This window comes from Tachyglossus aculeatus, chromosome 1, assembly GCF_015852505.1.
Source record: "Tachyglossus aculeatus isolate mTacAcu1 chromosome 1, mTacAcu1.pri, whole genome shotgun sequence".
NCBI lineage: Eukaryota > Metazoa > Chordata > Mammalia > Monotremata > Tachyglossidae > Tachyglossus > Tachyglossus aculeatus.
The window spans coordinates 24,123,303-24,148,535 of record NC_052066.1 but is presented as its reverse complement, the minus strand read 5'-3'; the positions used below and the strand labels follow the sequence as shown (position 1 = coordinate 24,148,535).

At 45.6% G+C, this 25,233-nt stretch overlaps 1 protein-coding gene across 1 annotated transcript in view; it reads left to right on the top strand.

Annotated features, from left to right (window-relative positions):
- The window catches only part of IL20RB (interleukin 20 receptor subunit beta), a 61,536-nt gene that overhangs the window by 11,265 nt on the left and 25,038 nt on the right, over positions 1-25,233 (top strand). Inside the window, exons 2-3 of the mRNA XM_038750836.1 lie at positions 7,500-7,626; positions 14,779-14,969. Coding sequence (XP_038606764.1) covers positions 7,500-7,626; positions 14,779-14,969 — 318 coding nt within the window. The remainder of the gene's footprint in view (positions 1-7,499; positions 7,627-14,778; positions 14,970-25,233) is intronic.

The following is a 25,233-nucleotide window of genomic DNA, read 5'->3' as shown; positions in this document are numbered from 1 at the left end:
CTGGGCCCTAATTAAAGACCATAATAATTGAAATATTCTGACGTAATTAATTTTACTATTCACATCTGGTCTGCATAATTTTTTTATGGTTTTGTTAAGCACTTACTATGTGTCAGGCACTGTACTAAGCACTGGGGTACATCCAAGATCATCAAGTTGGACAGAGTCCCTGTTTCAAGTGGGGCTCATAGTCTTAATCTCCATTTTACAGATGAGAGAACTGAGTCACAGAGAAGTTAAGCGACTAGTCCTAGGTCACACAGCAGACAGAGCCGGGAGGAGAACCCATTTCCTTCTGATTACAGGCCTGTGGTGTATCCATTGTTTCTTAATTGCTGTACTAATTTTCAAGACTCTTTAAAACAAACAGGTAAAGCCATATGAAGAAGCAGTGTCTGGAGGTTATGGTTTCAGCTATCATTCTCTGGTCTGATTTTTCAAGTCCAGCGTGGGTGGCTGATCTACTACCCATCACCTACTTCCTCTCCATCTCCTTATCTGAAACATAAAAACAGCGGTCATTTTTGAACATGAACAAAGCTGAACCCAGCAATTAGACAAAGGGCAATGATTAAAATAGAGGTGGTAAGGAGCTGTTCCCTACCTCCCCTTAGGCTGAACAAGAGAGCAAGTGATTGCAACAAGAAGGAGAGCGAAAAGGACAAGGAGAACTTCCCGGTTCAGAGTTAGGCCCCAGAATGGGTGACTAAAGGAAGCAGTCAAACCTCTTTAATGAAAATCTCTCGAAACTGGATGAAACTGGTCTGGAGGTAATAATAATAATAATAATAATGATGGTATTTGTTCATTCATTCAGTTGTATTTATTGAACACTTACTGTATGCAGAGCACTGTACTAAACCATCATCATCAATCGTATTTATTGAGCGCTTACTGTGTGCAGAGCACTGTATTAAGCGCTTGGGAAGTACAAGTTGGCAACATATAGAGGCAGTCCCTACCCAACAGTGGGCTCACAGTCTAAAAGGGGGAGACAGAGAACAAAACGAAACATACTAACAAAATAAAATAAATAGAATAGATATGTACAAGTAAAATAAATGAATAAATAAATAGAGTAACAAATATGTACAAACATATATACATATATACAGGTGCAGTGGGGAAGGGATGGAGGTAAGATGTGGGGGGATGGAGAGGGGAACGAGGGGGAGAGGAAGGAAGGGGCTCAGTCTGGGAACGCCTCCTGGAGTAGGTGAGCTCTCAGTAGGGCCTTAATGTACTAAATGCTTGGAAACTACAATTCAATTTGTTAAGCGCTTACTATGTGCCAAGCACTGTTCTAAGTGCTGGGGGAGATACAAGGTAAGTAGGTTACCCATGTGGGGCTCACCGTCTTAATCCCCATTTTACAGATGAGGTAACTGAGGCACAGAGAAGCTACGTGACTTGCCCAAAGACACACAGCTGACAAGCGGCAGAGCCAGGATTAGAACCCACGACCTCTGACTCCCAAGACTGGTTCTTTCCACTAAGCCACATTGCTCCTCACATAGCAGACAATCCATTGGAGAGGCTACATTCTCATGAGATAGACTCCTGACTAGTCAGTCAATCAATGGTATTTACTGAGCACTCACTGTGTGCAGCGCACTGTACTAAGCGCTTGAGGGGGTATGATCAAACCCACGGCTCCCACGGCTTCAACTATCATCTCTACGCTGATGACACCCAGATCTACATCTCTGCCCCTGCTCTCTCCCCCTCCCTCCAGGCTCGCATCTCCTCCTGCCTTCAGGACATCTCCATCTGGATGTCCGCCCGCCACCTAAAGCTCAACATGTCGAAGACTGAGCTCCTTGTCTTCCCTCCCAAACCTTGTCCTCTCCCTGACTTTCCCATCTCTGTTGACGGCACTACCATCCTTCCCGTCTCACAAGCCCGCAACCTCGGTGTCATCCTCGACTCCGCTCTCTCATTCACCCCTCACATCCAAGCCGTGACCAAAACCTGCCGGTCTCAGCTCCACAACATTGCCAAGATCCGCCCTTTCCTCTCCATCCAAACTGCTACCCTGCTCATTCAAGCTCTCATCCTATCCCGTCTGGACTACTGCACCAGCCTTCTCTCTGATCTCCCATCCTCGTGTCTCTCTCCACTTCAATCCATACTTCATGCTGCTGCCCGGATTATCTTTGTCTAGAAACGCTCTGGGCATATTACTCCCCTCCTCAAAAATCTCCAGTGGCTACCAATCAATCTGCGCATCAGGCAGAAACTCCTCACCCTGGGCTTCAAGGCTCTCCATCACCTCGTCCCCTCCTACCTCACCTCCCTTCTCTCCTTCTACTGCCCAGCCCGCAACCTCCACTCCTCCACCGCTAATCTCCTCACTGTACCTCGTTCACGCCTGTCCCGCCGTTGACCCCCGGCCCACGTCATCCCCCGGGCCTGGAATGCCCTCCCTCTGCCCCTCCGCCAAGCTAGCTCTCTTCCTCCCTTCAAGGCCCAGCTGAGAGCTCACCTCCTCCAGGAGGCCTTCCCAGACTAAGCCCCTTCCTTCCTCTCCCCCTCGTCCCCCTCTCCATCCCCCCATCTTACCTCCTTCCCTTCCCCACAGCACCTGTATATCTGTATATATGGTTGTACATATTTATTACTCTATTTATTCATTTATTTTACTTGTACATTTCTATCCTATTTATTTTATTTTGTTGGTATGTTTGGTTCTGTTCTCTGTCTCCCCCTTTTAGACTGTGAGCCCACTGTTGGGTAGGGACTGTCTCTATGTGTTGCCAATTTGTACTTCCCAAGCGCTTAGTACAGTGCTCTGCACATAGTAAGCGCTCAATAAATATGATTGATTGATTGATTGATTGATCGAACACTGTAACAGACACATGCCCTGCCCACAGGGAGAGCAAGGAAGGGCCCCAGGCTGTTCACTGGGAACCAGTTGTGCTTCCCCTGCAGTGAAGCGGGTTCCCAGAGGGAAGCTGGGCTCATGGGAGCTTGGCCCGTGTACCCGGTGGGAAGGTTGGAAGGAGAGATTGTAAGCTCCTCAGGGGCAGGGAGCATGTCCGCTGACTCTGTTGTATGGTGCTCTCTTGGGGAAGCAGTGTGGCTCAATGGAAAGAGCATGGGCTTTGGAGTCAGAGGTCATGGGTTCAAATCCCGGCTCTGCCCATTGTCAGCTGTGTGTCACTTAACTTCTCTGGGCCTCAGTTACCTCAACCGTAAAACGGTGATGAAGACTGTGAGCCCCCCGCGGGACAACCTGATTACCTTGTATCCTCCCCAGCGCTTGGAACAGTGCTTTGCACATAGTAAGCGCTTAATAAAATGCCATTATTATTATTATTATTACTCTCTCAAGTGATCTCCAGTTGACCATTTGAGACTTCCAACGCTGTAATTTTAGAGCTGTCTATGAACATTCTTTAAGTTGCGCTGTGCAATTTGGGAAGGCAGGCAAATAAGGCAGTAGCTGATATATCAATAGGAGGCGGGAATCATGGCTGTGTTTCAGCATTAGGGCTAGAGAAGCAGCATGGCTCAGTGGCAAGAGCACGGGCGTTGGAGTCAGAGGTCAATCAATCAATCAATCAATCGTATTTATTGAGCGCTTACTGTGTGCAGAACACTGTACTAAGAACTTGGGAAGTACAAGTTGGCAACATATAGAGACAGTCCCTACCCAACAGTGGGCTCACAGTCTAAAAGGGGGAGACAGACAACAAAACCAAATATACTAACAAAATAAAATAAATAGAATAGGTATGTACAAGTAAAATAAATAAATAGAGTAATAAATATGTACAAACATATATACATATATACAGGTGCTGTGGGGAAGGGAAGGAGGTAAGATGTGGGGATGGAGAGGGGGACAAGGGGGAGAGGAAGGAAGGGGCTCAGTCTGGGAAGGCCTCCTGGAGGAGGTGAGCTCTCAGTAGGGCCTTGAAGGGAGGAAGAGAGCTAGCTTGGCAGGTGGGAAGAGGGAGGGCATTCCAGGCCCAGGGGATGACGTGGGCCGGGGGTTGATGACGGGACAGGTGAGAACGAGGCACGGTGAGGAGATTAGCGGCAGAGGAGCGGAGGGTGCGGGCTGGGCTGGAGAAGGAGAGAAGGGAGGTGAGGTAGGAGGGGGCGAGGGGATGGACAGCCTTGAAGCCCAGGGTGAGGAGTTTCTGCCTGATGCGCAGATTGATTGGTAGCCACTGGAGATTTTTGAGGAGGGAGTAACATGCCCAGAGCGTTTCTGGACAAAGACAATCCGGGCAGCAGCATGAAGTATGGATTGAAGTGGGGAGAGACACGAGGAGGGGAGATCAGAGAGAAGGCTGATACAGTAGTCCAGATGGGATAGGTTGAGAGCTTGAACGAGCAGGGTAGCGATTTGGATGGAGAGGAAAGGGCAGATCTTGGCAATGTTGCAGAGCTGAGACTGGCAGATTTTGGTGACGGCTTGGATATGAGGGGTGAACGACAGAGCGGAGTCGACGATGACACCAAGTTTGCTGGCTTGTGAGACGGGAAGGATGGTAGAGCTGTCAACAGAGATGGGAAAGTCAGAGAGAGGGCAGGGTTTGGGAGGGAAGACAAGGAGTTCAGTCTTGGACATGTCATGTGTCATGGATTCAAATCCCGCATCCACCAATTGTCAGCTGTGTGACTTTGGGCAAGTCACTTAACTTCTCTGGGTCTCAGTTACCTCATCTGTAAAATGGGGATTAAGGCTGTGAGCCTCCTGTGGGACAACCTGATCACCTTATAACCTCCCCAGAGCTTAGAACAGTGTTTTGCACATAGTAAGCGCTTAATAAATGCCATTATTATTATTATTATTACTGATATGAGCTAACCTCACTTAGGGCTGACTTTCTCCATTTTTGGTCCTAGGAGACTACTAGTCTAATAATAATAATGATAGTATTTGTTAAGCGCTTACTATGTGCCAAGCACTGCTCTAAACCCTCGGGTAAATACAAGGTTATGAAGTTGTCCCATGTGGGGCTTACAGTCTTAATCTCCATTTTACAAACGAGGGAACTGAGGCACCGAGAAGTGAAGTGACTTGCCCAAAGCCACACAGCTGCCAAGAGGCGGAGCCGGGATTAGAACGCACAGCCTTTGTCTCCCAAACCCGAGCTCTTTCCACTAAGCCACGCTGCTGCTCTGACCGCACCCCTCAGCCCAGAGGACCTCCAGGAAGTTGACATGGAGAATGTCAAAGAAGGACTCAGGCCTATCAAAGACATGGAGAATGTCCATTGCTCTATGACCTAGAAGAAAAGGCATCCAACTGGAAATTCTACTTCTGCATTGTAATCCCAGCTCTGCCCCTACCTGTGCTGTAACTACACTAATCAATCAATCAATCAATCGTATTTATTGAGCGTTTACTGTGTGCAGAGCACTGTACTAAGCGCTTGGGAAGTCCAAGTTGACAACATAGAGAGACAGTCCCTACCCAACAGTGGGCTCACAGTCTAGACTGTCACGGTCTACACTAGTCACTGAATAGCTTAGGATTTCAATTCCTTCATTTAGAAAATGGGGATAAGATGCCCATTCTCCTTATCTCCTAGATTGTGAGCCTCATGTGGACACGGGACTGTAGGATCAGCCTTCCCAGACTGAGCCCCCTCCTTCCTCTCCCCCTTCTCCCCCTCCCCATCCCCCCGCCTTACCTCCTTCCCCCCCACCACAGCACCTGTATATATGTATATATGTTTGTACGGATTTATTACTCTATTTATTTATTTTATTTGTACATATTTATTCTATTTATTTTATTTTGTTAATATGTTTTGCTTTGTTGTCTGTCTCCCCCTTCTAGACTGTGAGCCCTCTGTTGGGTAGGGACCGTCTCCATATGTTGCCAACTTGTACTTCCCAAGCGCTTAGTACAGTGCTCTGCACACAGTAAGCGCTCAATAAATATGATTGAATGAATGAATGAATGAATAAATAAATACGGTTGATTGAATGAATGAATGATTAACTTATATCCGACCCTGTGCTTAGCACAGTGTTAGATTCTGAGTGAGCCCTACTGCACACCAGAGCTAGCTATTTTCAACTATGTACGTAAGCATAGAAGCAGCGTGGTTTAGTGGAAAGAGCACAGGCTTGGGAGTCAGAGGTCATGGGTTCTAATCCCGGCTCTGCCACTTGTCAGCTGTGTGACTTTGGGTAAGTCACTTAACTTCTCTGTGCCTCAGTTCCCTCATATGTAAAATGGGGATTAAGACTGTGAGCCCCATGTGGGACAAACTGATTGCTTTGCATCTCCCCCAGCGCTTAGAACAGTGCTTGGCACACTCATTAGAGAAGCAGCATGACTCAGTGGGGATAAGCCCGGGCTTTGGAGTCAGAGGTCATGGGTTCGAATCCCAGCTCCACCACACGTCTGCTGTGTGACCCTGGGCAAGTCACTTCACTTCTCTGAGCCTCAGTTCCCTCATCTATAAAATGGGGATTGACTGTAAGCCCCACGTGGGACAACCTGATCACCTTGTATCCCCCCCCAGCACTTAGAACAGTGCTTTGCACATAGTAAGCACTTAACAAATGCCATTATTATTATTATTATTCAGTTGTATTTATTGAGTGCTTATTGTGTGCAGAGCACTGTAGTAAGCACTTAAAAATACCATTATTATTAAGTTTGAAAAGTCATCATTTAGAATCTGACAAGGCTACGGTTGAAGAATAGGTGAGAGAGCAAATTGAGTGGCTAAAAGAGCTTCATCAGAGAGAGATTCGTAGACTGTAAACTCCCTGTGGGCAGGGAACATGTCTACCGATTCTTTTGTATTGGACTCTCCCAAGCATCATCATCATCATCAATCGTGTTTATTGAGAGCTTACTATGTGCAGAGCACTGTACTAAGCGCTTGGGAAGTACAAATTGGCAACATATAGAGACAGTCCCTACCCAACAGTGGGCTCACAGTCTAAAAGGGGGCGACAGAGAACAAAACCAAACATACTAACAAAATAAAATAAATAGAATAGATATGTACAAGTAAAATAAATAAATAAATAAATAGAGTAATAAATATGTACAACCATATATACATATATACAGGTGCTGTGGGGAAGGGAAGGAGGTAAGATGGGGGGATGGAGAGGGGGACGAGGGGGAGAGGAAGGAAGGGGCTCAGTCTGCTCGGGGGGTCGCGTAACTATCAGAGAGAGACTCAAAGACTGTAAACTCCCTGTGGGCAGGGAACATGTCTACCAATTCTTCTGTATTGGACTCTCCCAAGCACTCAGTACAGTGCTCAGCACACAATAAGCACTCAACAAAAACCACCGATCTTGGCGTTATTGCACCTGGAGACTGAGGAAAGGACTGGATGACCTTTGGTGGTTTCTTTGAAGACTACCGTTCTGATGATGAAATGAGACTGAGTTGTGGTTTTCATTCAGCCTATTCAAACCTCTCATCTCTCTCTGTGTGTGGTTCTCTGTCTGTCTGCTTGTCTCTCTCTCCCACCCTCTCTCCATCTTTCTTCTTGGCATCGTAGATGGAGGAGTGTTCCTGCCAGCTCCACAGAACCTCTCTGTTCGTTCCACCAACATGAAGCACATCCTAATCTGGAGCCCAGTCACCGTTCATGGAAAATCTGCAAATTATTCAGTTGAGTTCCAGGGGTAAGCCTCTGTACTATATTTTCCTGGTTCTCTAGGTCTTCAGACATCATTGAGAAGTAGTGTGGCCTAGCGGAAAGAGCCGGGACCTGCGTGGGAATCAGAGGACCTGGGTTCTAATCCTGATTTGGCCAGTTGCTTGCTGAGGGACCTTGGGCGAGTGACTTCACCATCATCAATCGTATTTATTGAGCGCTTACTGTGTGCAGAGCACTGTACTAAGCGCTTGGGAAGCACAAGTTGGCAACATATAGAGACAGTCCCTACCCAACAGTGGGCTCACAGTCTAAAAGGGGGAGACAGAGAACAAAACCAAACATACTAACAAAATAAAATAAAATAAAATAAAATAGAATAGATATGACTTAACTTCTCTGTGCCTCCGTTTCCTCAACTGTAAAATGGGGGTTAAATGCAGAGTAGCTTAGTGGAAAGAGCACGGGCTTGGGAGTCAGAGGTTATAGGTTCTAGTCCTGACTCTGCCACTTGTCTGCTGTGTGACCTTGGGCAAGTCACTTAACTTCTCTGTGCCTCTGTTTCCTCATCAGGAAAATGGGAATTAAGACTGTGAGCCCCACGTGGGACAACCTGATTGCCTTGTATCTACCTCAGTGCTTAGGTCAGTGTTTGGCACATATTAAGCACTTGATAAATACCATCAGCATCATTCTCCCTCCTTAGACTGTGAGACCCACGTGGGACAGGGACTGATTAACATGTATCTACTCCAGCGCTTAGAACAGTGCTTGACACATGGTAAGCTCTTAACTAATCCAATAATCACACAAAAAAATCATTCTCCTCCTCATCATCACTCAGAGGATCCAGTTTGATTCCCAAGGGCCTGTGAATACCGCATTAACTTCAGAATCCAACTGCCTTTCTCCAAGAGGCCTTCCGTGACTTAAGCCCTCCTTTCTTCTTCTCCCACTCACTTCTGTGTCACCCTGAGTTGCTCCCTTATTCATCCCCTCCCAGCCCCGCGTCACTTATGTACATATCTGTAATTTTATTTATTTATATTAATGTCTTTCTCCTCTAGTCTGAAAGTTTGTTGTGGGCAGGAATTGTGTCTGTTATATCATTATATTATCCTCTCCTTAATACCACTGCACACAGTAACCTCTCAATAAATATGATTGACTGAATAACTGACTGACAGAATGACTACAAGAGACTGAGGATGAGTTTCCTCAAATCTTCTGACAATTCTGGAAATGGCAGGCTGAAGGATTAGAGTTGGGAGTTTCCAGAACAAATCATTTAATCGCCAGCTTTAATGTGGATTTCAGGGAGGAATGGTATTTCCTCCACCTCCTCTTCTAGACTCTAAGCTCGTCGTAGGCAGGAAATGTACCTACCGACTCTATTGTATTTATTCAACTGTTCAATCATTCACTCATGTTTACTGAGCGCTTACTGTGTACCAAACACTGTACTAAATGCTTGGGAAAGCACAATATAATCATGTCACTTCCCTGTTCCTCAGTTTCCTCATCTGCAAATAGGGAACTAATCACCTGTGCTCCCTCCTACTTAGACTGTGAGTCCCATGTGGGAAAGAGACTGTGCCAACCCGATTATCTTATACCTATCCTAATGCTTAGTACAGTGCTTTGCACATAGTAAGGGCTTAATGACACGCAAATTTGTGAACCGTTCCATATTTTTCTATTGATCCATTACTATGCTATTGATGCCTGTCTACTTGTTTTGCTTTGTTGTCCGTCACCCCCTTCTATACTGTGAGCCCGTTGTTGGGTAGGTATTGTCTCTATCTGTTGCCAAACTATACTCTCCAAGCACTTAGTACAGTGCTCGGCACACAGTAAGCGCTCAATAAATACGGCTGAATGAATGAATGAACCATAAACAGACACATTCCCTGCTGACAATGGGCTTCCAACCTAGAGGGGGAGACAGACACTAATGTAAATAAATAAATTACAAATAAATACATAAATAATAAATAAATAATCAATCGTACTCTCCCAAGAGCTTAGTACAGTGTCCTGCACACAGCAAGCACTCAATAAATACTCAAATGATCGACTGATTAATCTGGTGGTGAATATGCTGCAGGGAAGATAAAATTGCCTAGGAGGTTTCCACATTTAATTTACAAGAGGTCTAAGATCTGAGTCTTTCAGAGAAAGAGACTATGAAGACCTGATAGGGGATGCTGTGAGGTTCAGCATATAGTAGTAGTAGTGGTAGTAGTAATATTACTAGTAGTAATAGTATTTCCTAAGTGTTTATTGGGTGCAAAGCACCATACTAAGTGCAGGGAAAGAATGGGCCTAAAAAAAAAATAATCAGGCTGGGCCTTAATAAAAGTACTCATTGGAAGTGAATAATAATGGAGTATGGAATGATCTCTAATTCATTTTGCTGGTATTCACTGCAACCGGTGTTTGTCAGGAAGCTCTTGAAGTTGAGCCTAACCGAGCTCAGTTTCAGCAGTTTAAGACTCTAAGAATAGTCCCAACTACAACCGGAGGATATTTCCAGCATTTGAAAGCAAGATCCACCTGGACACCATGCCAGGATACCAGGATGCCTGAGAATTTTTGGTGGTGAATTACAGTCCAGAGCAGTATTGGAGTTTGAAGATGCGTTTGTCATTCACTCATTCATTCATTCGTATTTATTGAGCACTTACTGTGTGCAGAGCACTGTACTAAGCACTTGGAAAGTGCAATTCGGCAACAGAGACAATCCCTACCCAACAACGGGCTCACAGTCTAGAAGGAGGGAGACAGACAACAAAATGAAACAAGTAGACAGGCATCAATAGCATCAATGTCCACACTGAGGGGTAGTTACCTAGTCCATTGTACTGTGCATGTGGATTAACAGCTAGAACGTATTTTCCTCAGAGAGATAAAAATACTAATTTTGGTATTGGTTAAGTTCTTACTGCTTGCTGGCCAAGCACTGTTCTAAGCGCTGGGGGAGATACAAAGTAATCAGGTTGTCCCACATGGGGCTTACAGTCTTAATAGAAGCAGCGTGGCTCAGTGGAAAGGGCACGGGCTTTGGAGTCAGAGGTCATGGGCTCAAATCCCAGCTCTGCCAATTATCAGCTGTTTGACTTTGGGGAAGTCACTTAACTTCTCTGTGCCTCAGTTACCTCATTTGTAAAATGGGGATTGACTGTGAGCCTCCCATGGGACAACCTGATCACCTTGTAACCTCCCCAGTGCTTAGAACAGTGCTTTGCACATAGTAAGCACTTAATAAATGCCATCATTTTTTTTAAATCCCCATTTTCCAGATGAGGTAACTGAGGCACAGAGAAGTTAAGTGACTTGCCCAAAGTCACACAGCTGATAAGTGTTGGAGCCAGAATTGGAACCCATGACCTCTGACTCCCAAGCCCGGGCTCTTTCCACTGAGCCAAGCTGCTTCAGAGATGCATTTGCTTTCCTGGCCTAGTAACATGGGAAGCAGCATGGCCTAGTGGCTAGAGCATGGCCTGAGAGTCAGAAGGACCTGGGTTCTAATCTTGCCTCCTGCCACGTATCTGCTGCATGGGCTCGGGCAAGTCACTTATCTTCCCTGTGCCTCAGTTACCTCATCTGTAAAATGGGACTAAGATGGTGAACCCCATTTAGGACATGGAATGAATGAATGAATGATGGCATTTATTAAGCGCTTACTACGTGCACAGCACTGCTCTAAGTGCTGGGGAGGTTACAAGGTGATCAGGTTGTCCCACGGGGGGGCTCATAGTCTTAATCCCCATATTACACATGAGGTAACTGAGGCCCAGAGAAGTGAAGTGACTTGCCCAAAGTCACACAGCTGACAGTTGGTGGAGTTGGGATCTGAACCCATGACCTCTGATTCCAAAGCCTGTGCTCTTTCCACTGAGCCGCGCTGCTTCTCTGTGTCCAACCTGATTAGCTTGTATCTACCCCTGTGGGCAGGGAACGTGTCTGTTTATTGTTGTATTGTAATCAATCAATCAATCATATTTATTGAGCGCTTACTATGTGCAGAGCACTGTACTAAGCGCTTGGGAAGTACAAATTGGCAACATATAGAGACAGTCCCTACCCAACATTGGGCTCACAGTCTAAAAGGCGGAGACAGAGAAAAAAAAAAACCAAACATACTAACAAAATAAAATAAATAGAATAGATATGTACAAGTAAAATAAATAAATAAATAGAGTAATAAATATGTACAACCATATATACATATATACAGGTGCTGTGGGGAAGGGAAGGAGGTAAGATGGGGGGGTGGAGAGGGGGACAAGGGGGAGAGGAAGGAAGGGGCTCAGTCTGGGAAGGCCTCCTGGAGGAGGTGAGCTCTCAGCAGGGCCTTGAAGGGAGGAAGAGAGCTAGCTTGGCGGATGGGCAGAGGGAGGGCATTCCAGGCCCGGGGGAGGACGTGAGCCGGGGGTCGATGGCGGGACAGGCGAGAACGAGGTACGGTGAGGAGATCAGCGGCAGAGGAGCGGAGGGTGCAGGCTGGGCTGGAGAAGGACAGCAGGGAGGGGAGGTAGGAGGGGGCGAGGGGATGGACAGCCTTGAAGCCCAGGGTGAGGAGTTTCTGCCTGATGCGCAGATTGATTGGTAGCCACTGGAGATTATTGAGGAGGGGAGTAATATGCCCAGAGCGTTTCTGGACAAAGATAATCCGGGCAGCAGCATGAAGTATGGATTGAAGTGGAGAGAGACACGAGGATGGGAGATCAGAGAGAAGGCGGATGCCGTAATCCAGACGGGATAGGATGAGAGCTTGAACGAGCAGGGTAGCGGTACGGATGGAGAGGAAAGGGCGGATCTTGGCAATGTTGTGGAGCTGAGACTGGCAGGTTTTGGTGACGGCTTGGATGTGAGGGGTGAATGAGAGAGCAGAGTCGAAGATGACACCAAGGTTGCGGGCTTGCGAGACGGGAAGGATGGTAGTGCCGTCAACAGAGTTGGGAAAGTCAGGGAGAGGGCAAGGTTTGGGAGGGAAGACAAGGAGTTCAGTCTTCGACATGTTGAGCTTTAGGTGGCGGGCAGACATCCAGATGGAGATGTCCTGAAGGCAGGAGGAGATGCGAGCCTGGAGGGAGGGGGAGAGAGCAGGGGCAGAGATGTAGATCTGGGTGTCATCAGCGTAGAGATGATAGTTGAAGCCGTGGGAGTGAATGAGGTCACCAAGGGAGTGTGTGTAGATTGAGAACAGAAGGGGACCAAGTACTGAACCTTGGGGAACCCCCACAGTAAAAGGATGGGAGGGGGAGGAGGAGCCTGCAAAAGAGACTGAGAAAGAGCGATCGGAGAGATAAGAGGAGAACCAGGAGAGGACGGAGTCCGTGAAGCCAAGGTCAGATAGCGTGTTGAGGAGAAGGGGGTGGTCCACAGTGTCGAAGGCAGCTGAGAGGTCGAGGAGAATTAGGATCAACCACGTGCATAGTACTGTGCTCAGCATACAGTAAGTGCTCAGTAAATATGTTTGACTGACTGACTTAATACAATGCCTGGAGCATAGTAAGCACTTAACAAATACTATAAAAAAATGGGGAGCAGGAGAAGAAAGGTGGGTTGACGAAGGTGAGATTGGGAAAGGTAGGTAATAATTATGGTATTTGTTAATAATGCTGATGATGATGGCATTTGTTAAGCGCTTACTATGTGCCAAGCACTGTTCTAAGCACTGGGGTAGATACAAGGTAATGAGGGTGTCCCACGGAGGGCTCACAGTCTTAATCCCCATTTTACAGGTGAGGTAACTGAGGCACAGAGAAGTTAAATAGCCCACTGTTGGGTAGGGACTGTCTCTATATGTTGCCAATTTGTACTTCCCAAGCGCTTAGTGCAGTGCTCTGCACGCAGTAAGCGCTCAATAAATACAATTGATTGATTAAATAACTTGCCCAAAGTCACACAGCTGACGAGTGGCGGAGGTAGGATTAGAAGCAGCCGAAGGTAGAAGCAGTGTGGCTTAGTGGAAAGAGCCTGGGACTGGGAGTCAGAGGTCATGGGTTCTAATTCCGACTCTGCCACATGACCGCTGTGTGACCTTGGGCAAGTCACTTCACTTCTCTGAGCCTCAGTTCCCTCATCTGTAAAATGGGGATTAAGACTATGAGCCCCACGTGGGACAACCTGTTCACCTTGTATCTCCCCCAGTGCTTAGAACAGTGCTTCGCACATTGTACGTTCATTCATTCAATCATATTTATTGAGCGCTTACTGTGTGCAGAGCACTGTACTAAGCGCTTGGGAAGTACAAGTTGGCAACATATAGAGACGGTCCCTACCCAACAGCGGGCTCACAGTCTTGAAGTGCTTAACAAATGCTATTATTATTATTATTATTATTATTATTAGAACCCATGACCTCTAATGCTCAAGCCCGGGCTCTTTCCACTAAGCCATCAATCAATCAATCAATCAATCAATCAATTGTATTTATTGAGTGCTTACTGTGTGCAGAACACTGTACTAAGCGCTTGGGAAGTACAAGTTGGCAACATATAGAGACGGTCCCTACCCAACAGCGGGCTCACAGTCTAGAAGTGCTTAAGTGCTTAACAAATGCTATTATTATTATTATCATTATTATTAGAACCCCTGACCTCTAATGCCCAAGCCCGGGCTCTTTCCACTAAGCCATGAATCAGTCAATCAATCAATCAATCAATCGTATTTATTGAGCGCTTACTGTGTGCAGAGCACTGTACTAAGCGCTTGGGAAGTGCAAGTTGGCAACATATGGAGACGGTCCCTACCCAACAGTGGGCTCACAGTCTAGAAGTGCTTAAGTGCTTAACAAATGCTATTATTATTATTATTATTAGAACCCACGACCTCTAATGCCCAAGCCCGGGCTCTTTCCACTAAGCCATGAATCAATCAATCAATCAATCAATCAATCATACTTATTGAGCGCTTACTGTGTGCAGAGCACTGTACTAAGCGCTTGGGAAGTGCAAGTTGGCAACATATGGAGACGGTCCCTACCCAACAGCGGGCTCACAGTCTAGAATGAATGAATGTTTACCATGTGCCAAGCGCTGTTTTAAGGTGGGTGAGGCCAAGGCTAATTTTACCAGGCGGTGAATTATGTAGGTCCCGGATTTTTTTTTTTTTCCTGAACTGGCCTGTAAGATTATAGTTTCGATGAAATCTGTTTCCTTCTTTCACGCAGGGAGTACGAAAGATATTACAGTGGGCATACCTGGATCCCAACCAGTTGGTGCAACTCCATCAGCTCTCCTCAGTGTAACGTTACAGATGACATCACTGCCACGGTGGCTTATAACCTGAGGGTCAGAGCTACTCTGGGCAAGGAGACTTCTGCTTGGACCACGCTGGAAAAGTTTTTTAATCGCAACTCAAGTAAGACATTTCTTTTCTTCGTCACCTTCAGGGACCTCTCCGAGTTGGAAAGGAAGACGCTGCTGAATTTTGGAGCGTTGGGTTTTAATCTCCGTCCTCAACTTTCTTTACCCAACCCTAGAGAAGCAGCGTGGCTCAGTGAAAAGAGCCCGGGCTTTGGAGTCAGAGGTCATGGGTTCAAATCCCAGCTCTGCCACTTGTCAGTTGTGTGACTTTGGGCAAGTCACTTCACTTCTCTGGGCCTCAGTTCCCTCATCTGGAAAATGGGAATGAAGACTGTGAGCCCCCCATGGGACAACCTGATCACCTTGTAACCTCCCCAGCGCTTAGAACAGCGCTTTTAGAGTGTGAGCCCACTGTTGGGTAGGGACTGTCTCTATATGTTGCCAACTTGTACTTCCCAAGCGCTTAGTACAGTGCTCTGCACACAGTAAGCACTCAATTAATACAATTGATTGATTGATTGATTGATTTGCACATAGTAAGCACTTAATAAATGCCATCATCTTTATTATTGTTATTATTAAGTGTCAGTTGAGAAGAGGCAGCGTGGGCCCGGGAGTCAAGAGGCCCTGGGTTCTAATTCTGACTCCACCACTTGTCTGTTGTAGGACCTTGGGGAGGTCACTTCCTGCTCTGTGCCTCAGTTACCTCATCTGGAAAATGGGAATTAAGACTGTGAGCCCCCCATGGGACAACCTGATCACCTTGTAACCTCCCCAGCGCTTAGAACAGTGCTTTGCACATAGTAAGCACTTAATAAATGCCATCATCTTTATTATTGTTATTATTAAGTGTCAGTTGAGAAGAGGCAGCGTGGGCCCGGGAGTCAAGAGGCCCTGGGTTCTAATTCCAACTCCACCACTTGTCTGTTGTAGGACCTTGGGGAGGTCACTTCCCTGCTCTGTGCCTCAGTTACCTCATCTGGAAAATGGGAATTAAGACTGTGAGCCCCCCATGGGACAACCTGATCACCTTATAACCACCCCAGCGCTTCGAACAGTGCTTTGCACATGGTAAGCGCTTAATAAATGCCATCATCTTTATTATTGTTATTATTAAGTGTCAGTTGAGAAGAAGCAGCGTGGGCCTGGGAGTCAGGAGGACCTGGGTTCTAATTCTGACTCCACCACTTTTCTGTTGTGGGACCTTGGGGAGGTCACTTCCCTGCTCTGGGCCTCAGTTACTACATCTGGAAAATGGGAATTAAGACTGTAAGCCCCCCATGGGACAACCTGATCACCTTGCAACCTCCCTAACACTTAGAACAGTGCTTTGCACATAGTAAGCACTTAATAAATGCCATCATCTTTATTATTGTGTCAGTTGAGAAGAAGCAGCGTGGGCCTGGGAATCAAGAGGACCTGGGTTCTAATTCTACTCCAACACTTGTCTGTTGTAGGACCTTGGGGAGGTCACTTCCCTGCTCTGGGCCTCAGTTACCTCACCTGTAAAGTGGGGGTGAAGACTGTGAGCCCCATGTGGGGCAGGAACCATGTCCTACCTGATTAGCTTGTATCTACCCCAGCACTTACTACAGGGCTTGGCACATAGTAAAACAAATGCCATCATTATTATTATTATTAGAACATGGAACAGTGATTATAATAATAATAATGGCATTTATTAAGCGCTTACTATGTGCAAAGCATTGTACTAAGCGCTGGGGAGGTTACAAGGTGATCAGGTTGTCCCATGGGGGGGGCTCACAGTCTTAATCCCCATTTTACAGATGAGGTAACTGAGGCACAGAGAAGTGAAGTGACTTGCCCAAAGTCACACAGCTGACAGTTGGTGGAGCCGGGATTATTATTATTAGAACACGGGACAGTAATTATAATAATAATAATGATTAATCAATCAATCAATCAATCGTATTTATTGAGCGCTTACTATGTGCAGAGCACTGTACTAAGCGCTTGGGAAGTACAAATTGGCAACACATAGAGACAGTCCCTACCCAACAGTGGGCTCACAGTCTAAAAGGGGGAGACGGAGAACAGAACCAAACATACCAACAAAATAAAATAAATAGGATAGAAATGTACAAGCAAAATAAATAAATAAATAAATAGAGTAATAAATATGTACAACCATATATACATATATACAGGTGCTGTGGGGAAGGGAAGGAGGTAAGATGGGGGGATGGAGAGCAGGACGAGGGGGAGAGGAGGGAAGGGGCTCAGTCTGGGAAGGCCTCCTGGAGGAGGTGAGCTCTCAGCAGGGCATTTATTAATAATGGCATTTATTAAGCACTTACTATATGCAAAGCACTGTTCTAAGCGCTGGGAGGTTATAGAGTGATCAGGTTGTCCCACAGGGGGCTCACAGTCTTAATCCCCATTTTACAGATGAGGTAACTGAGGCCCAGAGAAGTGAAGTGACTTGTCCAAAGTCACACAGCTGACAATTGGCGGAGCTGGGATTTGAACCCCTGACCTTTGACTCCAAAGCCCGGGCTCTTTCCACTGAACCACGCTGATGGGGTAATAGGTGATCATACAGTATTATTAGTACATGGGGATAGTAACTGGGTAATCGATGATTATACAGATCTCTCTCCCTGAACTCCAGGTTTCAAAATAGGGAGCATTGTTTTATGTCTTGTCTTATGCTGTCGAGTCATCTCCGACCCACAGCGATGCCATGGACACTTCTCTCCCAGAATGCCCCGCCTCCATCTGCAGTCGTCCTGGGAGTGTAAGGGATATATTGGCTCTACTGAGAGCTCACCTCCTCCAGGAGGCCTTCCCAGACTGAGCCCCTTCCTTCCTCTCCCCCTCGTCCCCCTCTCCACCCCCCCATCTTACCTCCTTCCCTTCCCCACAGCACCTGTATATATGTATATATGTTTGTACATATTTATTACTCTATTTATTTATTTATTTATTTTACTTGTACATAGCTATTCTATTTATTTTATTTTGTTAGTATGTTTGGTTTTGTTCTCTGTCTCCCCCTTTTAGACTGTGAGCCCACTGTTGGGTAGGGACTGTCTCTATATGTTGCCAACTTGTACTTCCCAAGCACTTAGTACAGTGCTCTGCACACAGTAAACGCTCAATAAATATGATTGATGATGATGATGATGACAGGGACTGTATCTGGCCTAACTGACTTGTATGTACTCCGGGGCTTTGAGTGCTTGACACCTAGGAAAGGGCTTACCAAATACCACAAAGACTTGTACTTCCCAAGCGCTTAGTACAGTGCTCTGCACACAGTAAGCGCTCAATAAATACATTTGAATGAATGAATGAAATACCACTGCCATTTGGGGTCCCGTTTTCTTTGTTCCAGCTTTCAACCCATGAGGAATTTATTCTTGTTGGGGGTGCTTGGAAACAAGTCTGGGCATCTCTTAGAGAACAGCAAGGAGCATAGAGGTAACCCAAGGAGCTGGTGGGTTGGCTAAGTCCTGAACGTAATTCTCCCTAGGAATCCATTCAATCGTATTTATTGCGCGTTTACTGTGTGCAGAGCACTGTACTGAGATCCACCACCCCCCACCTCCCACGCCGAGCACACCCTTTCCCTTTAGACTGTAAGCTCGTGGTGGGCAGGTAGTGTGTATAACAAGTCTGTTATATTGTACTCTCTCAATTGTATTTATTCAAATCAAATTTAGCTCCTACTATTAGACATAATTGAACATGATTTTTATCAAGAGTCTAAATATCTCCCTTGTAATCTGTGACAAAAGGAATGTTGCTGTAAATATAGGTTGATTTAAGGTTTATTTTATGAACAGTGGTTTATGGAATGCAGATGTATGTATAGATGGGTTTATGGATTCACATATGCACATGCTTCAGGGTTCCCAACTCTAACAAGTCTGAAGGGATTGCCTTTCAGTGTGGTTGTAGCAAAATTTCCTTTCAATTTAATTGCAGAAGCAGCATGGCTCAGTGGAAAGAGCACGGGCTTCAGAGTCAGAGGTTATGGGTTCAAATTCCGGCTCCGCCAATTGCCAGCTGTGTGACTCTGGGCAAGTCATTTAACTTTTCTGTGCCTCAGTTACCTCATCTGAAAAATGGGGGTTAAGACTGCGATCCCCACGTGAGACAACCTGATCATCTTGTATCCTCCCCAGCGCTTAGAACAGTGCTTTGCACATAGTAAGCGCTTAACAAATGCCATCATCATCATCATTTATTGAGCGCTTACTGTGTGCAGAACACTGTACTAAGCACTTGGAAAGTACAATTCAGGAATAAAGAGAGACGATCCCTGCCCACACCTGGCTTACAGCCTAGAAGCGGGGAGACAGACATCAAAACAAGCAAACAAACATCAATATAAATAAACAGAATTATAGATATATACACATCAAAACAAGTAAACAGGCATCGATATAAATAAATAGAATTATAGATCCTAGCATTTAGTACAGTGCTCTGTACCCAGCAGTTACTCAGTAAATATTGTCGGTAGATTGATGGATCGATCTACGGAAGTATTCATTTTGGACAGAAACATCTCTAGACTGAGCCTGCTGTGGGCAGGAATGTGTCTGATATATCGTACTCCGAGTTGTAATAAGAATGATGGCATTTATTTAGCACTTACTATGTGCAAAGCACTGTTCTAAGCACTGGGAGGGTTACAAGGTGATCAGATTGTCCCACGGGGGGCTCATAGTCTTAATCCCCATTTTATAGATGAGGTAACTGAGGCACAGAGAAGTTAAGTGACTTGCCCAAAGCTGACAATTGGCGGAGCCGGGATTTGAACCCATAACCTCTGACTCCGAAGCCCAGGGTCTTTCCACTGAGCCATGCTGCTTCTCTTGCCGTTGTACTTTCCAAGTACTTTCCAAGTGCTTAGTACAGTGCTCTGCACACAGTAAGAGCTCAATAAATACGATTGAATGAATACTCTCCCAAGCTCACAGCACAGTGCTTTGCACACAGTAGTGCTCAATAAATTCTATTGAATGAATGAGTGACTATCTAACAACTTAGTTATGTTATACTCTCCCAAGTGATTAGTACAGTGCTCTGCACACAGTAAGCAATCAGAAAATACCATTGGTTGGTTGATTTATTGATCTTCAATCAATCAATCAATCAATCAATCGTATTTATTCAGCACTTACTGTGTGCAGAGCACTGTACTAAGCGCTTGGGAAGTACAAAGTACTCCATTTGGGCAGGGAATATGTCTACCAAGTCAGTTCTATTGTACTCTTCCAAGCGCTTAGTTCAGTGCTCTGAGTACAGTAAGGGCTCAGTAAATACCACTGGTTTTCAAAAGTATTCATTTTGGGCAAGGAACATGTCTACCAACTTAGTCATATTGTATTCTCCCAAGCAATTAGTTCAGTGCCCTGCAAACAGTAAGCGTTCAATAAATACAATTGGTTGATCTTCATTCATTCATTCATTCATTCAATCGTATTTATTGAGCACTTACTGTGTGCAGAGCACTGTACTAAGTGCTTGGGAAGTACAAGTTGGCAACATATAGAGATAGTCCCTACCCAACAGTGGGCTCACAGACTAGAAATCAAAAGTACTCACTGTGGGTAGGGAACATGTCTACCAATTCTGTTATATTGTATTCTCCCAAGAGCTCGGTATGGTGCTCTGTACCCAATGCTCAATAAATATGATCGATTGATTAATTGTTTGGGAGACCCTGCCCGATTGCAACTCATTTGATTGGTTCTTCTTAAGAAATGTACCCAGGGAATTAACTGGAGAAAGTTAACACATCCATCAGTCTGTCTCGAAAGATTTTCTATCTATCTGCCTGAAAGATGTTGGAAAGAAGAGTTTGAGACACCGACCTTAGCGACCGATGGAAAATGCTTTTGTTGGAAGTTGAGCTCAGGCTTTGGCAAAGCCACTGAAGCATTCTAGAGGCCAGCATAATAATGATGGTATTGGTTAAGCGCTTACTATGTGCCAAGCACTGTTCTAAGCACTGGGGGGCATACAAGGTAATCAGGTTGTCCCACGTGGGGCTCACAGTCTTAATCCCCATTTGACAGAGGAGGTAACTGAGGCACAGAGAAGTGAAGCGACTTGCCCAAAGTCTCACAGCTGACAAGTGGTGGAGCCGGGATTAGAACCCGTGACTTCTGATTCCCAAGCCCGGGCTCTTTCCACGGAGCCACGATGCTTCTCTGTGTCCATGTGCCTGTGAGCCTGGAACATTGCTCTTCACTGAGAGCCCCTACTGAGAGCTCACCTCCTCCAGGAGGCCTTCCCAGACTGAGCCCCCCAATCAATCAATCAATCAATCAATCAATCAATCAATCACATTTATTGAGTGCTTACTGTGTGCAGAGCACTGTACTAAGTGCTTGGGAAGTACAAGCTGGCAACATATAGAGACAGTCCCTACCCAACAGTGGGTTCAGTTCCTCTCCCCCTCCGCATCCCTCCTGTCCTTCCTCCTTCCCCTCCCCACAGCACCTGTATATATGTTTGTACAGATTTATTACTCTATTTATTGCACTTGTACATATTTACCATTCTATTTATTTTATTTTGTTAATATGTTTTGTTTTGTTGTCTGTCTCCCCCTTCAAGACCATGAGCCCGCTGTTGGGTAGGGACTGTCTCTATATGTTGCCAACTTGGACTTCCCAAGCGCTTAGTACAGTGCTCTGCACACAGTAAGCGCTCAGTAAATGCGATTGAATGAATGAATGAACTGAGGTTGGGATTCTGTCTTCCCTTACCACAACTTTGGTTTCCACACTGCTTCTAGAACCAACTGTTCTAGAGAGAAGCGGCACTGCCTAGTGGATAGAGCCCGGGCTTGGGAGCCAGAAGGGACCTGGGTTCTAATCCCGGCTCTATCACTTGTCTGCTGCGGGACCTTGGGCAAGTCACTTCACTTCTCTGGGCCTCAGTTAGCTCATCCCCCTTCTAGACTGTGGCCCATTGTTGGGTAGAGACTGTCTCTATACGTTGCCGACTGAGAAGCAGCATGGCGCAGTGGAAAGAGCCTGGGCTTTGGAGTGAGAGGTCATGGGTTCAAACCCTGGCTCCGCCAATTGTCAGCTGTGTGACTTTGGGCAAGTCACTTAATTTCTCTCGGCCTCAGTTACCTCATCTGTAAAATGGGGATTAAGGCTGAAAGCCCCCGTGGGACAACCTGATCACCTTGTAACCTGAACAGTGCTTTGCACATAGTAAGTACTTAATAAATGCCATCATCATTATTATTATTATTATAGAGAAGTAGAGTGGCTCAGTGGAAAGAGCACAGGCTTTGGAGTCAGAGGTCATGGGTTCAAATCCTGGCTCCGCCAATTGTCAGCTGCGTGACTTTGGGCAAGTCACTTAATTTCTTTGTGCCTCAGTTACCTCATCTGTAAAATGGGGATTAAGACTGTGAGCCCCCCGTGGGACAACCTGATCACCTTGTAACCTCTCCAGTGCTTAGAACAGTGCTTTGCACATAGTAAGTGCTTAATAAATGCCATTATTATTATTGTACTTCCCAAGTGCTCTGAACACAGTAAGCGCTCAATAAATACGATTGAATGAATGAATGAATGAATCTGTAAAATGGGGATTAAGATAGTGAGCCCCATGGGGGACAGGGACTGTGTCCAATCTGGTTACTTTGTATCTACCACAACGCTTCGAACAGTGCCTGACACATAGTAAAGACACATAGTAAACACTTACTTTGGGCAAGTCACTTAACTTCTCTGTACCTCAGTTACCTCATCTGTTGACACTGTCTTTATATTGAGGTGAACCCTTGTGATGGTTTAAGCTCCCCGTGATAGGCCAAAAATTTTACTAGGCCTGGGGAAGAGAAGGAAAAAGACATCTAGCAGATTGTAAACTCCCGGAACAGGGATGAGCCAAAACTGGTGAAGATGACTCAACTCCAACTCTGAAACTTTTGACAGCCCAAAATAATGCAGTAGTATCACAATGGTGATTAAGACTGTGAGCCCCAAGTGGGACAACCTGATTATCTTGTATCCTCCCAGCACTTAGAACAGTGTTTGGCCCACTTAACAAATGTCATTATTATTATTATTAACAAATACCATTTAAAAAGAAAAAAACAACCTGTTGATTTCTTCTTTCCCTGTTTCCAACCCCAAGGTTCTGTGCTGCCTCTAGAACACCATGGAACTCCAAGGAACTCAAACTCCCGCTTCTTGGACCATTTTCAGTTATTTATGGCATTTGTTAAGCACTTAATATGTGCCAGGCACTCTGCTATGTGCTAGGGATGATATAAGTTGGACACAGTCAATGTCCCACAGGTGCTCACAATCATAACCCCCAGTTTTTGGATGAGGTAACTGAGGCACAGAGAAGTGAAGTGACTTGCCCAAGGTCACACATCAGACAAGTGGCAGAGTTGAGCATTGGCCTAGTGGAGACAGCATGGGCCTGGGAATCCGGGGACCTGGGTTCCAGTCTCAGCTCTGCCAATTGCTTGGTGTACGACTTTGGGCAAATCACTTCACTTCTCTGTGCCTTAGTTCTGTTCTCCTTCATCATCATCAATCGTATTTATTGAGCACTTACTGTATGCAGAGCACTGTACTAAGTGCTTGGGAAGTACAAGTTGGCAACATATAGAGACAGTCCCTATGCAACAGTGGGCTCACAGTCTAAACTTAGATGGGGTGTCCTATGCAGTACAGGGACTGTGTCCAACCAAATTAATTTTGTCTACACCATGCTTAGAAAAGTGTTTGATACATAGTAAGCATTTAACAAATATCATAAAAAAAAACCCAAAAACTTCTCGAGCACTATGGGATTGCTTTTAGGACTTGTCAAGTCTTACTCCCATCCCCAGTCTCTTGTTGCTTAACTTATCAATCAGCAGTAACATGGCCTAGAGCACAGGCCTGAGAGTCAGAAAGACCTGGGTTCTAATTCTGGCTCTGTCACGTGCCTGCTAGGTGACCCTGGACAAATCACTTGACTTCTCTGTGCCTCAGTTATCTCATCTGTAAAATAGAGATTAAGACTGCAAACACCACGTGGGATAATGGACTGTGTCCAACCTGATTAGCCTGTATCAGCCCCAGCACTTAGTACAGTCCCTGGCACGTAATAAACACTTGAATACTATTTAAAAAAGCTGTATTTATTGAGTTCTTAGTGTGTGCAGAGCATTGTACTAAGCCCTATCTACATTGAATGCATCTGTTATATCGTGTGTTGTAGTCTCCCAAGTGCGTAGTACAGTGCTCTGCACACAGTAAGTGCTCAATAAATATGATTGATTGATTTGCCTTTGTCTGGGCAATGGGAGTAACAGATAAGGTCCCAACCCCCCAGACCAGTGTTTCAGGAGAAAGGGGAGTTACTGAGCAGACAGAGGATTGGCACCTTCTAACCTGTGGCCAGAGACTGCCATCTTCGAATGAGTAATCCCAAATCTGCCAATTGCTTGCTGTGTAAACTGTACCTCAGTTTTCTCATCTCTAAAATGGGAATTAAATACCCGTTCTCCCTTAGACTGTGAGTCCCATGTGAGGCAGAGACTGCATCTGTCCTGATTAACTTATATCGTTCCCAGCTCATAGTACAGCATCTGACATGCTATTATTATTATTGTGTTTCCCTCTGATGCTTCCCTTTCTAATGGATGGGTGACAATCAAACTTTGCTGAGATCTGGCTTAGACAGCATAAGTGCTCTCCAGTCAGAAAAAAATACATTCAGTTTGAAATGAGCTTAACATTTCCCAGTTGCTGGTTAGCTCACTCCCCATGCCCTCTTCTTTTGTAGGGGTGGGAAAGGTGATAGGGGCAATACCCAGCCTCACTGCTTTGCAGAACTGATCTTACTGTGCTTAACCTTGCTTTAAGAAGCAGTGTGGTATAGTGGATAGAACACAAGTCTGGGAGTCAGAAGCTCATGGGTTCTGCCAATTGTCTGCTGGGTGACTTCGGGCAAACCACTTCACTTCTCTGTGTCTCCTTTACCTCTTCTGTAAAATGGGTATTAAAACTGTGAGCCCCACGTGGAACATGGACTGTGTCCAACCTGATTAGCTTATCTCTACCCCAGTGCTTAGTAACACACAGGAAACATTTAACAAATACCACTAAGAAAACAAACAAATCAACATAAACCTTCCCCCACCACCCCATCTGAAAATCATCCAGCCTCAGCCTCAGGGCTTGCTATCTGTCTGGATGTGGGGAATGTAACCGGGCAGGTAGAGTCAAAGGAGTGGTTTTCATTAGGAGTTGGCAGCCAATCAGTCACCATCCCTATTCCCATGGAAACGCTCTGTGTTTGTGGAACAACTGGTA